This window comes from Musa acuminata, chromosome BXJ2-7 (assembly GCF_036884655.1).
Source record: "Musa acuminata AAA Group cultivar baxijiao chromosome BXJ2-7, Cavendish_Baxijiao_AAA, whole genome shotgun sequence".
NCBI classification, from domain to species: domain Eukaryota; kingdom Viridiplantae; phylum Streptophyta; class Magnoliopsida; order Zingiberales; family Musaceae; genus Musa; species Musa acuminata.
The window spans coordinates 5,118,203-5,134,646 of NC_088344.1; the positions used below are offsets into that span (position 1 = coordinate 5,118,203).

Sequence of the window (16,444 nt, forward strand, 5' to 3'; positions counted from 1 at the left end):
TCGGCTCGGTTCGATTCGCGATTGGCCTCGATAAAGTCGGTACCACTCTTCTCGAGTTTACTGAGTCGATTCCACAAGTCTTGTATAAAAGGTAAAACAAAAAAAAAAACCAGAACAAAATGAAATATAAAAGTACATACGTACCTCACCCGCGACGAGGCGACGAGCCCTAGCCTTTTCGGTTCCTCTACCTTCGCCGTCGGCTAGAAGCGGAGCTTCTGCTTCATCGCCCCTCTGGTACTCTTCTTCCTCATCCTGTTCTCTTCTCTCCTCCCCTGTCCTGTTTTCTCCTCTTATCTCCCGTTCTCTCCCCTCCCGATCATTCGACACCTCGTGACTTGTGTTGTGAGGCTATTTTGTTCACTCTCAAAATATGTTTCTTTATTTCTCTCTGTTTTTTCTTCAGATTTTGTCTTCTAATTCAATGTCCACAGATTATACATGTTGGTGGCACCTAAAGAACCAAAAGGAGAGATCTAGTGATATTTTGTTTATTCTTGTTCTTACTTCCAATTTGAAGTGATCGAATCTTATTCCGAGGGGAAATCGGTGTGAGATCATGATAAAACAATAAACACCGAGCGAACGAGAGCGGAAGATGGTTCTAGCAACGGAAAACTCTGGAGTTGAAAGAGCCTGGCTCATTTGATTGATCCTATTTCATCAACTTTGTCCGACCTTCCTTTCCCATACGACTAATTCGTCTTGCATTGCATGATATTGTTTAAAAAGAATAAAACACAAAACAATAAAATTATTGCTCATTCAAATAAGAGATGACTACTTTTTGGCCTTAACCATGAGATATAACTGCTACTTCCTTTCAAATACTCTTTTGAATTCAAATAGTTTGTGATGCTTTACGTACATTTGCAACATTTAAGATCTAAACAAATCTTCTGGAAATAATATGGATATATTGCTGGCTCAGCAAGGAATTGAGTTAATTAAAGTCTATATGCAAAGTGAATGCAGACTTTTTTGCTAGCTGTAAACCTTTTTTTCAGCTTTAGGGTTCACACTTCGCCTCTGTTTCTCATCATAATAGAATCTGTATAATCTAGAAGTGGAGGGTGTTTCTTTTTTATGTTTTTATATATTGTCAGTTTATTCAATTCTGATTGTTGTTAACTTATGATGATGGTTGAGTGAACTTTCTTTCTACAGGAAGCACAAGGCAAAGACAGAGCTTCATCACTTTTACTCTTTGCTTATCCTGGCTAGAATACAAGAAATGGTGGTTGGATTGCTCAATGCTAATCCCATAGTTTATAAAAAGAAAGAACGCCGGGCTCGCAATGTGCCAACCGTCATAGATGAGTATGCAGTGGAGCCGATTGATGAACAAGAAATTTTTGGTATCCTTTTCCTGAAACATGTTTGACTATATACCATCTTTTGATCCATTCTGATGTCCTTTCTAGGTTAAACGAATAGTCATCCAGGTTCTTCAGCTTTTCTTCTTCCTAATAATTTTAACTGGCTTGGTTTTGTGACAACAGTGACATAAAAAACATATATATGGATTACAGAATGAAGCTTGTTAAGATGTACATATGAAAATGAAGTTGATCCAAGTGTCATGAGGAAAGCATAATAAGATAATTGATTTTTAATTTTGGTCCATCTTTTCCTAAAATCTTAGTTAATTTAAGCCTTTAATTTGATTAGCAGTGTAGGGTTTCTCTGTCTCTCATGACATGATTTTGAAATATAAATATCAGTTGTGATGTTATTTTTTTGTTGTCCTCAACATTATAGGATTTGACACTTCTAGGCTGCTCTGTTGGCAGACCACTCATGAAATTGGCTCATGATATGACTTGTAACATATGCATCTGACGACAATGTGGTCATCTTGATTATTTGTATGGTTGAATGCTAAAATATACATCTTGAGGTATATAAGCAGATGCTGAAGTTATTAACTGAAACTTAAAACTTCATGAAATGGGTAATGCAAACCAATGGTAATTATATACAGTTTCAAATTGAAAACACTGGGTTTCAATTGAGGTTGTGTAGGTTTAGGTGGTTTGAATTTCAACCTAGCTTTTACCTACTAATGTAAGTGAACAAAAGTCTTTTCTGGATGTTATTTTTTATTCTCTAGTCAAACATTTAGAAAGAACATTTCAATTGCCATCATTTTTCTAACCTTTTTTCACCATTATGGTTTCGGCTGTGGATCAGCTCAAAACTAAGATTGCATTAAGGATCAATTTTAAGTCCTTATCCTTTTAGATTGGTAATCGATGAACTTATTAGTCATATATAGAATAGACCTCCATATTATAATTCATTTGCTGATAACATTATTTTAATTAATAAGAGTTCAAATAGAATTAATTCTAAATGTGAGGAACAGAGACAAATCTTGGAAGCTAAGGTTTCTATATTAAATAGAACTAAGGCTGAATGTATGAGATGTGATTTTGATTTTAGTAATATTAAAAAGAAAAACTAAATATTTTAAGTTTAGATGGACAGAAAACTTTAGTGGATATCTTGAATTAATTATTTAATAAGATGAAGATTTTCTTTTTGTTAAAGTTAAGTGGTGAAGATGAGATTTGATCAAGAGATCTTGTTATTAGCGGTTAAAGTCTTTACTAGCTAAATTGACCAGTATCTTCAAATCTATAGCATGACGTTTTGAACCATTTGTCTAAGGTTGGCAAGTGAGTGAGTATAGTACACTACCAAGTGACTCAGGTATTTCATCATTAGACTAATATCTTATACTGAAAATTTGTGTAATGAGATTTTAAATGCTTCATCTTAGGTGAACGAGTCAGGTATTTGTTAGGTAAACCCTTAATATTTTGGGTACAAATCGATGAAATTTCAAACCCCTCAACATAAGATGAGTGAATAGGTGCACTATCAGTAATATTTTGTGTAAAAAATTTGTCAGATAAGGTTTGCAATCTAAGGGTAAGTGAGCAAGGTAGACCATCATACTATTATTTTAGGTGTCAAAAAATAGAGAGATTGATGATGGATAATTAATGTAGAGAGGTGTATCAAGAGTTTTTTTTGTAATCATCGAATTCCTTTTAGATTAAAAGAAAATTTTCATATGAAGTTGTTGGGTCAATTGTGCTTTATGATCTGTGTGTTGGATGATTAATAAGTGTCTGTGTTGTTGAAAATGTTGAGATGGATATGTGGATTTATTAGGATTGATAACAAAGAAATATCGTGAACAATTAGGTATAGTTCCGACATCCGATAGAGGATAAAATTGGAGAAAATACATGTGCTTAGGAGATCTATGAATCTTGTTACCAAAAGGAGTGAGATGATTTGTACCGGTGGTGTAAGGAAAGGTAGAGGGATATCTAAGAAGACTTTATTAGAATATTGTTTTGTACAGTGTTCAAATAGTTGGAACATTATGGATTGTTGTTGTATCTTTGCTTTTGTTTCAGTGCATGTATTCTAATGTATAAAATACTTTGTTTTCTTGACACTTTGAGACTATATAAGAGATATAAAGGACCCAGAACATCCATATTCGTTGGAAGAGTTGAAAGTGGTAACAGAGGACTCGATTGAAGCCAATGATAAGCAGAGTTATGTTAGGCAAGTCAACATTTTATTGCACTTCGATATGGTCATTTGGTCAATCATATGGTTATGAGAGTTGTTTCCTGAGAATTATTTACTTTTCATGCAGGGTCACTTTTACTCCAACAATTGAGCATTGTAGTATGGCTACGCTTATTGGACTTTGCCTTCGTGTAAAGCTTATGCGCAGTCTTCCTTCTCGTTACAAGGTTTGTTTCTCAGACCAGATCTTTTAGTAAGAAGGATGATGTGCCTTTTAGATGTAGGACTTTAAAAGAGTCATGACCATTGCTGCTTATAAGCTACAACATAAGCTTGTTTTGGATTCAAATCAAACCCTCTTGACCTGATAGATTAATTGAGCAACTTGTTGGGCTTCCTTTGGAACTTTGTAATTTCAACCTGCTACCAGTATGGATTGGGCTACAGTTGGGCCTAAATCTAAATCGAACATGATCTGATGATCATCAAAAGATACAGTGGCTCAACCAAAGTGAACCCAATCAAATTTGTCATCTTAAGAGGTGTATACTCCACCAAAACGTAGAAGTTTATAGTGCCCATTTTTGTCCTCATTCTTCTAATTAAGCATTAGAAAACTTAGTTTGGTACTGATACTAGTCGGTTGCCAGATCCTTTAGGTATTAGTATCAATCCACGGTATAAGTTAATCATTTGGTACAGTTCAGAACTGGCAAGCTTACTACCGTGTTATAAGCTAATTATTCAGGACAGTACAGAGCTAGCAAGCTTACTACCCAGTGACTTAGTACGGTAAGTTTTCCAGGTGGTAAACTTGGTTTCAGAAAGGATCAAGCGTAATTACTCGATCTGCATATCAATCTGCCATCAGACTGGTACATATGGGTCTGTATTGACACATGTCGAAAATTAAAATCCATGGTTAGTTGCTAAATATCTTTCTGTACTGACTGGCATGATTGAAATCAAAACCCATGCTTTTGACCAAGGTATGTATGCTGTACCGAGTACCTGACCCATACCAGTGTACCAAAACATTTTATGCTGATACGTGTCTGGTACCCTTTTTTTGAAGGTTTGGCATCCGAAACACTAAAAGAACTTATCCATGAACGATTCCTAACTAATAAAGTCAATATTTATATAATATAAGTGGGTGAAGTCTAGAAAATAATATGTTGGGTTGAAATATATTCATGAAAAGGGTCAGCTATGGAATCTAGGTACACAAACAAGTTAAGATTCATCTAAAATAATTGTGCGTGGTAATTGGTTATAAAAGAATATCATATACATGTTCCTACCACCAAAATGAATGTCGTGATTCCATGACAGGTGGTTTGGGTTCCTCGATGATGATACTATAGATTAGTATGGTACATCTATAAGACCCAAGTTGGTCTGACATATTACATATACTAAATTTATTGATGTCCATTAACAGTTGAATTGATAGTTTTTCTGATGAAAATATGATTTTGTTTATATTGTATGAGCAAATATCTAGCTAATTTTACCAAATAGCTATAAAGAACCTTTTTGCCAATTAGTCCTTGTTTCAGTTTTAGGGTACCTTAAAATCGTTTGTTTATACCTTTGGGAATACATCCTACAAAGGCAGTGTTTGGAAAGGGAATATGAACATCATGAATCTAGGAAGATGTTGTTATTTGATTAAGTTGGAAGAGGAACTAAGAGGAAAAAAAGATGGAAGATGAATAAGTGACACAACGAAAAGGATACATATATTGGTTCAAAAGGAAAAACATATTATTATTGAGAAGCTTGATTAAAGCTGCTTCCCTTGGTTCCAAGTCTTTTTGAGTGTTTGCCAGAGTGCCAGTTGGCTTACCAAGCTGGTGATTGTGGAATTCTGTTGGTCGATTGTTTGAGAATACAGTTATCCCTGTGAAGCTAGTAAACTTCTCTGAAAAGGGAATGCACTTTGGCACAGGGTTCTCCAGGTGCTGGTTTTTTAATGAGTGGCTTGGTTTCATAAAGATGAATGCTATGACGGACCAGTATATGATGATGGAGGCTAGGTTAATGAGTTATGTTTTGCTGTAGTTGGATGCTTCTGTGGCAGATTGAATGGAATGGGCCTCAACAAGGGAACTAATACCAGAAATGCTGTCCATTATTATTTATTATAGCTCTGCTTCTATTCCTAAGCTGAACTAATTGCCTACCCTTATTGTTATCCTGATCTCAAGACAGTTGCTAAATAGGAGCACAAGTACCAGACCAATGATATATACGGACAATACTGTACTGGTGGTATATCACATACAAATTAGATCCAAATTGGTTCAAATTTCTATGGATATTTGTCAACCAATCTCTGGAGGTTGGCATAGGTCTATACTTTATTCAGGATATGCTGATATCAAATATTGCCCATTGTTCAACTACTTTATTCATGTATGGATCTACTAACAGCACATGATATGAGACCAATATCAGAAACATATAAGGCAAGATTACAACTTCAAGACTTGTGTTTTCCTTACCCCCCTTCATGCCACTAGACGTAGTTTAGGCATATAATGCGGGAGTTGTATTGCCTTAGTTACTTGCTACATTGTATTTGAAGAGTTGAATCTATGGGCAATTTCTTATAGGTGCTTTAAGAACATAAACTCCTGTCTACAGTTCAAGTAGTTCAGTACGGATCATTACTGCAAGCCCCAATTAAACTCAGAAGAATCGGGGATTAGATATCACAGCCTAGTCTACTGGAACTGTACGAGTAAGCCTTGGTACTATTTACAATTAGAATATTATAGGTAAAGTCGAAGACAAATTGTTTGGTACTATTTACTAGATTTGCAACAGTAGAATGTTCTAACCCACTATTCGGAATGTGGGAGACAATTGTTAATGTTGATCATGCATTTAAATCTTGATCTGCTCTTTGAATATCTACTTTTTCTTGTAGGTGGATATCAGGGTGGCTCCAGGAAGACATGCAACTGAAGCTGAAGGTAAATGCATTCTTCCTATTTAAACTGCTGACCTCACCTTTATTTTCGTTGCTGGTACCAGCTTTTGTAATCATTTCATTTCTCATTCTTAGTGAATAAGCAGTTAAACGACAAAGAACGAGTTGCGGCAGCTCTGGAGAATCCCAACTTATTGGAATTGGTTGACTCATGCTTAGAGTCGACGTATGCGTGATCCATCAGAAACATGGGATACACGTTTTCTTTGTTGTTATTGGTGTTTGCCTGTCAAAGGAGTTCAAATTTGATGAACTTGAGAAGTGACATTTTCACGTCCATTGGAAGAATGCATGAATCCCTTGTGTGTACACTCCATTGTTTTATCTGTGACATGCCTGCGGTATAGATTAATGAATAATGTCTTTGAGAATCCCCTCAGGTACAATAGAAGGGACTAAGTTGCTTCATGTGGGCTTGTCCTAACAGGAATCAGATTGTTGCTCGCTCATCACCTTGGCGTGAAACAGATATTACTCTTATGTCAAGAAAGGATAGATTCAAACAAAAGGATAAAATAGAAAGTCAAACAAAATAAAAAATCTGCATACTTCCTCTAAAATTTTTGCACAATGACACATCACCTGGCAGCTCAACTTGTTTCCTGTAATACCACTAAAATAAGCGAGCTTATATTTTCACAACCATTCTGAGAATATACAATTGTTCTGAACAATCTAAAAGAGAGAAAGTAAAAAGGACAATCTAACTGTCTAACTGTAACAAGGCATAAATTAATTATTTTCCAGGGATCCAACAGTATTTAAATATAACAGAATCCGATTAAAAGATGAATTTGTTCAAACAGAGCAGAAAGAATCAAACTCCAAACAGTTAATGTCATAATCCACAGGACGATGTTCCGGTCAAAACACAATTGCTTATTTGTTAATATTTAGAAGGATTATTTTGTCATGCAGCTGAGTGACACACTTGTGACTTTGCAGTTTTAGCCTTTAACCTCTCCATGAAGTACGGATTAGCTTTGAGTTGGTCCTTGACATAGGCGTTTAGAGTCTCTTCTACCAGCTTATCAGCTTTTGCTGCATCTTCTATCAACGCATAGAGTGTCCTAAGACAATCCTTTCTGTTCTCCTCCCGATGTTCAAACCTGAAAGTGACAAGGAAAGTTTTCACATGGTATTCTGGTTTGTTTACTTGGAGTTAGGACAAGCATGTTAAATAGAAGCAACCACAAAGATCAAGAGATTTGTAACCTTGTAGAACTGAGAATTGCAGAGTCATTAATGTGAAAAAAAAAAAGGCTATTGTGAATGCTTAATCATCTAAAACCATGCCCGAATGGTGTTATCATTATGTAAAAACTCGTCAAACTCATGCAGTTAAATGCTTCAGGCCACTCCTGCTCAGGGAGATAATAACATCTTGAAATCATGCTTCCACATATAGTTTAAGCATGCAAATAAATATGCAGCACTGCAGCTTATGTATACTTGCAGGGCCACCTACAAGTTTGTCGCATAAGGATGATCTATCGAAATGGAAGATACAGAGAAGAGGCAGACTTCCAACAATGCTAAGTCGCATGAGGTATAAGTACCAGCATAGAAAAGAAGGCTAACTGTCAAAATATTCATGAGAAACTACAGAGCAAGATGACAAGCACATATAAGTACACAGTATGATTTACTAAGCATGAAATCAGCATACCTTTCACTGATTATAGTGAGCTCATCTTTACCCGCATTATACCTTTTGCCAACTACTTCCCTTAATCTCTTAAAAGCGTGCCTTGAAAGACCCAGCTCTTTCACAGTCACTGAAAGTTTAACTTTTCTATTCTGTGGGTGCCATGCATCACCACCAGGAGCAAATACGACACGGGACTCCCATCTTAAAATAGGTCCTTCACCAGGCGGGTCATCTAATTCTGCATTCTTGTCTACTTCAGCAATTGCATCTTCTTCAGGAGGTTGTTCTGCTTCCATTATTTTGGCATATTCCAGAACCATCTCATCCTCGAACTCTTTAAACAACTGATAGGCCTGTTCAGGTTCAAGCTCTCCTCTCTCACACATGGCTCCCAATTCATCGAACTTTGTCTCCACCTTCTGTTTTATCTCATCTAAGAAAATGACATAATAAAAAAATAATTTTCAACAGAGAGTAACAAAGTCGGATCTTGAAACTGGTATAGAAATTCAACACAAATCAAATCTTTAAACGGTAGTGGCCATGGCCCATAGAAGGAAACCTCTCCCTTCTCCCATTATGTATAACAAAGAAAGGTAAACTTTGGGAAGCAGGCAGAGAGCGGGAAGCACACAGTTTATATCCACTTCCCATCAAGAAGCTCACATGCACAAAACATATGCTTGACACTATTTATGTATATCATAAACTATGCTCACCACCAAATTGACTCTTGAACAGTTCTAAAATTAAAGCAGCAGCTGAAGAGATCTTCTGATAAAGTTTAATCTATCAAAAGAAAAATTTTCAAAACACAATAAAAGAAACTGATGCAGGCAGGAAACAGAATTAGAACATCTTTGGCAAGTAATGCCAATTAACATGCCATTACTCGTATGCAACAAGGGCAAAATGCCTGTGCTTCTGATGTAAGACATTTAGAAAAAAAAAAAAAAACATAATTTTGGTGTTTAAACCTAACACGTAGCATGAACATAATTTTGTTTCTTTTCATGCTTTGTCTAGGATCAACCTGTGTTGTAAACAAAACTAACTTAAGAAAATAAGATAAACAGAGAACAAAATTAGTGGGTCTGAGAAAGCAAACAAAAACGAAGCAGGTCTCACAGGAAAAACAAAAAGGAGGTGGGTCTGAGAGAGAAATCCGAGACTAGGTGGAAGCTTAAAGAGCCAACTATTGTTTTAGCTGTTTTCTTCAGATAATGGCAAAATATGCATGTATATTACACAAGTAAAACCTATTTTTAATTAAGCATGCCAAAATTCTACACAAGTAATGAATCTAATCTAATTCAAAGTAACCAAGTAAAGTATCTCCAAACTATCAAATTGTTGCAGGAGTGGTCCACAAATGTGCAAAGACTTTCCACACTGATTTGGTTACTGATGTGGTGCCCTGGTTCTTCAAACTGATCATACTAGGCTCAAATAGGGCTGATGAAGTATCATAGCTAAACTAAGGATTGGTTAGTATCTTGATTTGGTGGGCACTACCAACAAGAAGGTGATGCTTGGGTCACGCCTAGGCCTTAATTGATTGGATGATCAAATTTGAACCTAGGTCAAATATAAGAATCTAGTCATCACTATGAGTGAAGTAGCATTGATGAACCGTGTGCCAGTTAACTGTCATGCACATAGCATCTAATTTTAGAGGAACTGTGCATACAACTCTGAGCTCAGTCTCAAGCCCAATAACCAACTTTAAATAGTTTACAGACACTATTTTGTGACGGCATTGAGAATAGAAGATGAGCAGCTTGTTGGCATGCGAGTATTTAAAATATTATCCCCACAAACTATAATTGTCTAATACAAGTAAATATTTATAAGTATTACTTTGTTGGTTGTACATGTAATTGAAACTAAATCCATTGTATTTATTCCAGGTAGTTCACTGGAACACACACAATTCCTTACAGTTTCGACGCCTGAAATAGTTATCCAAGACCGGGAGCTCTAATATCCTGGTTCGACTAATCATGATATATAAAAATCCATTGTTCGGACTACTATACAACTTGCATTAAGTATACATAGATGTTGGCAAGTGGTTATCACATTTAAATTTCCCTAATAGTTTCATCTTCTTGTATCAAGTTATCAACACTTAATTTCTTCTTTGCTTGACCACTGATCACGATATAAACATCAAGACTGGGAACTGACTATTTAAGTTGCATTAGGTTGAGAAAAAAATGGTAGCAAGTCGTTATCAACTAAAGCTGCAGTTTTACTTACAGTTCTTTTATGCTTCTTTACCTGGTAGGAGTTTGTCATAGTTGAGCATATCCTCCAGGATCTCCTCGCACTCCTTGGTGTCCTTCAAGAACCCCTTCTCGGTGGCCTCCCTGATCATATCATCCCACTTGCGGTCATCCATATTGAAGAACTCATCGCTCATCAGCTTCTTCTCCACATATTGCCTCGTATCGTAAAGATTTTCTATCTCCTCATCCGTATCGTGCAACTCCTCAAAGTCCGACTCGAACTCCCGGTCCTTCACATTCGACAGCGGTGCCATCCGCAGCTCTTCCATCAGCTCGTCATCGGTCTCCTCGTGCTTCTTGGACAAACGCCGCGCCAAAATTGCTTCCAAGACCGACCCAAGAGGCTCCTCGTCATCCGCCTCGTAGTACTTCTCCAGCCGGCGCTTCAGCTCTAATCAAGCATAAAAAAAAGGAACAAAAATCCAACTTTTCGTGAGCAAAGAAATAAAAATTTGACAGGAAGTGCAATAAGGTTTCCACCTTTGTTGCTGACGTCCTCGATGGGGGGATCGGCCTCGCGGGCTTCGGAAATAGAGGCCGGTGGCGCCGCGGAACTGGATTCAGAGGGAGGAGGTGGGGTTTGGGAGTCCGAGGGCGAGGAGAAGGGGCGGAGGGCGGCACCGAGGAAGGGGACGGCGGCGGAGGGAGAGAGTTTTGTGAGAGGCGGAGGAGGGCGGAGGTGGCGGGCCAGGAGATGGGCACGACGGAGGAGCTGAACTCTCATGTTCAGCATTAGGTTTCGAACAGAACGAAGAACGAGAAAACTCGGACCGGTCAGATGGTATTCATTTTTCGTCGAGCGAAAACCCGCACCGGTTCATATCGAACCGGGTTAAGGATGGGCCGGTTCAGATCGACCCAAATGCCGAAGCGGTGCCTGACCCAGTAATTCTTTTTGGAGCTAATTAGTACTTAAGATTTTTATTATGATTTTTATAATTTTAAAAATAAAATAAATAATCTCATTATCTTAATATCTTCTATTGCATTCACAGAAAACATAACACGTGATAATTAATCAGTACGAAAGTATAATAAAAAAGATAATTTTAATATTTCTTTAATTTTTAATAATTTTATCGATAGCAATATAATTTTAATATTTAACATGTTAAAAACGAAAATGATATTGAAATTATCATTTTGTCTATAGTTGTCGTTCAAATAATTGACAAGTTAGGATAAATAAGATTATTTATTTTACTTTAAAAATTATAAGTAACCCTTCTTTTCCATAATAGCACCAATCTGTATGATCAATTTCTACATGCTTTTGTTGATGAATAAGTCCAAACGGTTGACACGAATCGATTTGGGTTAATTTGGATTAGAAGAGAGGTGTTATTTTCTCTTACATAAAAGATGCGTTGGATTCACATATTGGTGGCTTTTAGGTATAGATATATTTAATTTGCTTACACATAATTATTCAAATCAAACTCTAACACAACTTAAATATTTAACTCCTAATTAAGAGTTTGAATTCCTTTTAAAGCATCATCTCGAATGGAATAAAGTTCAAGGAAAAGAAAATCGAAAATAATATCAACATTTGAATATTTGCTGGATGCTAATGAGTAATGCTTGAAAATGTTCAAAGCATTTTATTTGATAACATCAACTATCCTGAGATTATTTTTCATGTTAAGGTGGCTATATATATATATATATATATATATATATATATATATATATATATATATATATAGTGTTTTTATGTTTTTTTTTTATGATTTTTAGTGAATTGTATGGATTTTCATGGCAATTGAAAGTGAGCAATAATCTTGATTTTATACCGCCCATGGGTTATTTTTTTTATTTATTATCATATATTAATAAGTTTACATAGTTATCAAGGAAGTCTTAAAGTTATCTAAAGTCAAATCATGCATAATGGTGACAGTATTTTAAAGTGAAAGTTATATAATCTTAATTTGTAATTCAAAATAATGTAATATAAAAAAAGTGTAAGCATGTACCAAAATTCCTTCTCTCTCTTTGATTAATTCGGTTTAACTATTTCAGCTAAATAAATTTAAGATTACTTTTCAAGGACATCTTAGGTCACATGTAAAATACATGAATCTCGAATTTTGATGATAAAATTAATTATAAATTATTTGATCTAATCTATATGTTGAGAAAAGTACGTATGATTAACTATAATAGTAGTAAGACATAAAGCATGTGTTATGCCGGAGACATAAAAGATCTCATTGGGAGTTCGAGAGTTCGTCGGAAGTCCGGACGTTCGTCGAAAGTTCTACCGGAATCAACCAAGAAGTCTAGGAGCTTGCCAAAGAAGCTCGTCGGAACTTGCCAAGAAAATCGTCATAAAGTCTAGAAACTTATCAGGAGTCCATCGGAGTATTACCGAGAGTTCGTCAGATATTCGCCGGAAGTACACCGGAATCTCGTCGGAAGAGCAATTGACGCACCGGAACAAGAAGTACAGTAAACATGTCTTAATTGTCATAGTTATAACAAAAATTAAATTAGGATTGAGAGGTAATCCCACTAACTTAACTAGGGGCCAATTGGACCCTTAATAGGGTTGAATTGGGTCGAATTAAGCACCCAATTTACCCCTTGAATTCTTGGCCGACGGTGGCACCGTTTGAAAAGTAGTGCCCCAAGAAATCTAGGTGGTGGTACCGCCTAGACTGGCAGGTGGTACCACCGACAGTTATTGCTGCCAGCGATCGTACCACCCTTGTCAGGCGATGGTACCGCCAGAGTTCGATCTCCGAGCTCTATTAGGCGGTGGTATCGTCCGGTGTCAAACTGTAGATGATGGTACTGCCAAGACCCTGAAAATATGGGATTATATACTTTTTGGCTCCATTTTTGAACCCATTGGGGCCTATAAAAATCCCACCATTTTCTGCATGAAAGGACACAAAAGTATTGAGATAATCTTGAGTTGTTAGGGGTGAAAAAGTGTTGTAAACAAGTGCTAGAGTTCTCCTTCATTTCTAAGTTTTGAGATCATTTGAGAGAGATGTGAGATTTGTAAGGGTTCTCTCGTAAACCCGTGAAAAGAAAAAAGTGCTATGTAAGAGTGGTTGATCTGTACCTATTGAAGGAAGGCCTTTAATAGATGCCGGTGACCTCGTTGGAGGAGGAATCCGAAAGTAGATGTATGTTACATTGATTGAACCACTCTAAAACTTGGTTTGTACTTACTTTGAGCAATTTACTTTTATAGCAAACTGGCTCTCCTCTTTACTGTACTTTTATTACGCCTATGTCTCACATGTGCTTTCAAGTAAACACATTCCGAGATCATTTTTTAATTGTACGAAGATTTTACGAAACTGACGTTTTTCATTTGTGTAATTTACGTTACTTTGAAATCACGAAAGTTTTCTGTTACATTAATTCACCCTCTTTTAGTGCCGCTTTTAATCCTAACAATCAAAAAATATATTTTTTAAAGGAAAATCATCAATTTTTTCTTTAATTTTATTCCATCCATGTATGATGCTTCAAAAGAATTCAAACTCTTAATTATGAATAAAAATTATATTTTAAATATGTATTGACATAAGTATTATTTGATAAAAATTATATTTTGATAATTTTAAAGCTTTAGATATAATTATAAGGTACTTTTAAATTAAAAAAAAAATATCATTAGCATCCCACAAATAATGAAATATCATTTTCAAACATTACTTTCGAATGTTTGAATATTTTTAATATTTAAATATCTTTAAAAATAGTTAAATATTGATGTTATCAAATAATACTTATGTCAATATATATTTAAAATATAATTTTTTTTATTATTAGCAGACATTGAAAGTATTTAATAACTATATATTCACTCAAAATTTTAATTATATATTAAAAATATAAATATGGTTTCAAATGTGTCTTGTTAGCTATCGCGATAGCGTTGGAGCGAATCCCCGCGATAGCGTTGGAGCGAATCTCCTTAACGATTCTTCACCCTGACGCTAAAGAAATAGTGCGAGCCACCGGAGAACCGCCGGAGAAGCTGCTCTCTTTCCACGACCCCAAGATTCTCGATCACGGGCTCCGCGAACAAACATGATTCACTTCACGCTGACGCTGAAGAAACAGTGAGAGCCACCGGAGAACCGCCGGGGAAGCTGCTCTCTTTCCACGACCCCAAGATTCTCGATCACGGGCTCCTCGAACAAACATGATTCACTCGGGTCCGTTAAAGCGCCAACCGACGGTCGTCAGGCCGCCACGCGTATCAGCCAATGATCACGCCGAAGCGTAGGCCATCATCCTCCGGTTCTGCTCACCTTCCTAGTGAGATATATTGACCTCCAGAGGGTCACAGTCGTTCGAGCATGAACTCACCGCAAGTGATCTCACCCTGCAGACCTCGAGCTATAAAACTCCCCAGCCTTCCCCATCTTCTCTTCGTCTCCTGCTTCTCTCTGTCTCTCGCCCTCCGCGCCCACCCGGCGGGTGTTCGGAGAACGAGAAAAGGGAAGAACCCTATTTTTTCTGCGCTTCTCTTCATGTATTGCCCTTGGTAATCGATAATTTAGGTTGAGGAACTCTAGATTAGGATCGATCTGTGCTCTAAAATGTGGTTTGTTTCGTAGGCGATCGGAGATCGAGGAGGAATTCGAGGTGTTTCTTAAGATACGGAGCTTGTTATGGCGGAAATTATAACTCCTCGGAGATTCGTGGTAGGGTACGCACTCGCCCCAAAGAAGCAGCAGAGCTTCATCCAGCCCTCGCTTGTCGGTCTCGCACGCGAGCGTGGTATCGATCTTGTCGCTATCGATGCATCACGGCGCCTCGCGGATCAGGGTCCCTTCGATTGCGTGATCCACAAGCTTTATGGTGAGGATTGGAAGGCCCAGCTCGAGGATTTTGAAGCCAGGAACCCTAGCGTCCCTATCGTTGATCCACCCCTTGCCATCGAGCGCCTCCACAACCGTATCTCCATGCTCCAGGTCGTGTCTGAACTTGAGATTCCCCAGTTGAGGGAGACCATTGGGATCCCGAGCCAGGTGGTGATCTATGATTCCGGCGCCCTATCCAATTCTGGGGTCGTCGGAGCCCTCCACTTCCCGGTCATTGCCAAGCCCCTGGTGGCCGATGGAAGTGCCAAGTCGCATAAGATGTCGCTTGTTTTCCACCGCGATGCCCTCCTTAAGCTCAAACCGCCCCTCGTACTGCAGGAGTTTGTGAACCATGGGGGGGTCATCTTCAAGGTGTATGTGGTGGGAGATTATGTGCAGTGCGTGAAGAGGAAGTCCCTTCCGGATGTCTCTGAAGAGAAATTGGAGTGCTCTGAGGGATCTGTCACCTTCTCGCAGGTGTCCAATATGACGACGCAGGACCCAACAGAGGTCGAGTATTACATGCATCTGAATGAGCCAGAGATGCCCCCGATGAGCTTTCTCACGGAGATAGCAAGGGGTTTGAGGCAGGCCATGGGATTGCGCCTTTTCAATTTTGATGTTATAAGGGATGTGAAGATTGGAAACCGTTATCTTGTGATTGACATTAACTACTTTCCTGGCTATGCAAAAATGCCATCTTATGAGAAAATTTTAACTGACTTCTTCTGGAACATCGTTTATGAGAACAAAGAGCAAGATCCTGGAGGCTTAGCTGTTGGCGATAATGACAAAGAGAGCAAGGTTTTGGTCGGAAATCATCGCTAGATGGCAGAAGATATGATAATGTCGGATGAGGTTTGAAGTGCTTTCATTCTTCTGGAAACCGGTTTTCATCTGGTACTTGAAAGTTACAATTTCCACTTCTCTGCCAACTAAGATGATCAGAGCATATATGAAAGTCACTGCCTGATTATCGTATCTGGCTGAATAAGTAGTTCAGTAGTTCACTCTTTTAGGCATTTCTAACTTTGGGATGGGTTCATTTGGTTCTTACATTGACAATGTACATCCTTACTTTTGTGGCAATAATTAGGTATTCTCCTTTTAA

At 37.5% G+C, this 16,444-nt stretch overlaps 3 protein-coding genes across 4 annotated transcripts; 2 read left to right on the forward strand and 1 right to left on the reverse strand.

The window, feature by feature from the left end:
* Positions 1 to 82: 82 nt before the first annotated feature.
* On the forward strand, positions 83 to 6,865 carry LOC135616805 (protein AE7-like). The gene is made up of 6 exons (XM_065116431.1): positions 83 to 237; positions 1,168 to 1,358; positions 3,483 to 3,588; positions 3,683 to 3,782; positions 6,494 to 6,539; positions 6,632 to 6,865. The coding sequence occupies exons 2-6, from the start codon at positions 1,235 to 1,237 to the stop codon at positions 6,730 to 6,732; spliced, it is 477 nt and encodes a 158-aa protein (XP_064972503.1). The 5' UTR covers positions 83 to 237; positions 1,168 to 1,234; the 3' UTR covers positions 6,733 to 6,865.
* Positions 6,866 to 7,264: 399 nt separating this feature from the next.
* Positions 7,265 to 11,269, reverse strand: LOC103990431 (uncharacterized). The gene is made up of 4 exons (XM_009409563.3): positions 10,979 to 11,269; positions 10,491 to 10,889; positions 8,226 to 8,640; positions 7,265 to 7,665 (listed from the first exon to the last, which is right to left on the reverse strand). Exons 1-4 carry the CDS (start codon positions 11,229 to 11,231, stop codon positions 7,467 to 7,469), a joined length of 1,266 nt encoding a protein of 421 aa, XP_009407838.2. The 5' UTR covers positions 11,232 to 11,269; the 3' UTR covers positions 7,265 to 7,466.
* A 3,593-nt stretch (positions 11,270 to 14,862) lies between these two features.
* LOC135582304 (inositol-tetrakisphosphate 1-kinase 5-like) lies at positions 14,863 to 16,444 on the forward strand. 2 transcript variants are annotated; one of them, XM_065116433.1, is made up of 2 exons: positions 14,863 to 15,002; positions 15,088 to 16,444. In XM_065116433.1, exon 2 carries the CDS (start codon positions 15,142 to 15,144, stop codon positions 16,159 to 16,161), a length of 1,020 nt encoding a protein of 339 aa, XP_064972505.1. In that variant the 5' UTR covers positions 14,863 to 15,002; positions 15,088 to 15,141; the 3' UTR covers positions 16,162 to 16,444. The 2 variants fall into 2 exon arrangements, with proteins under 2 accessions (XP_064972505.1, XP_064972504.1); XM_065116432.1 differs by having other exon boundaries at positions 14,875 to 15,014.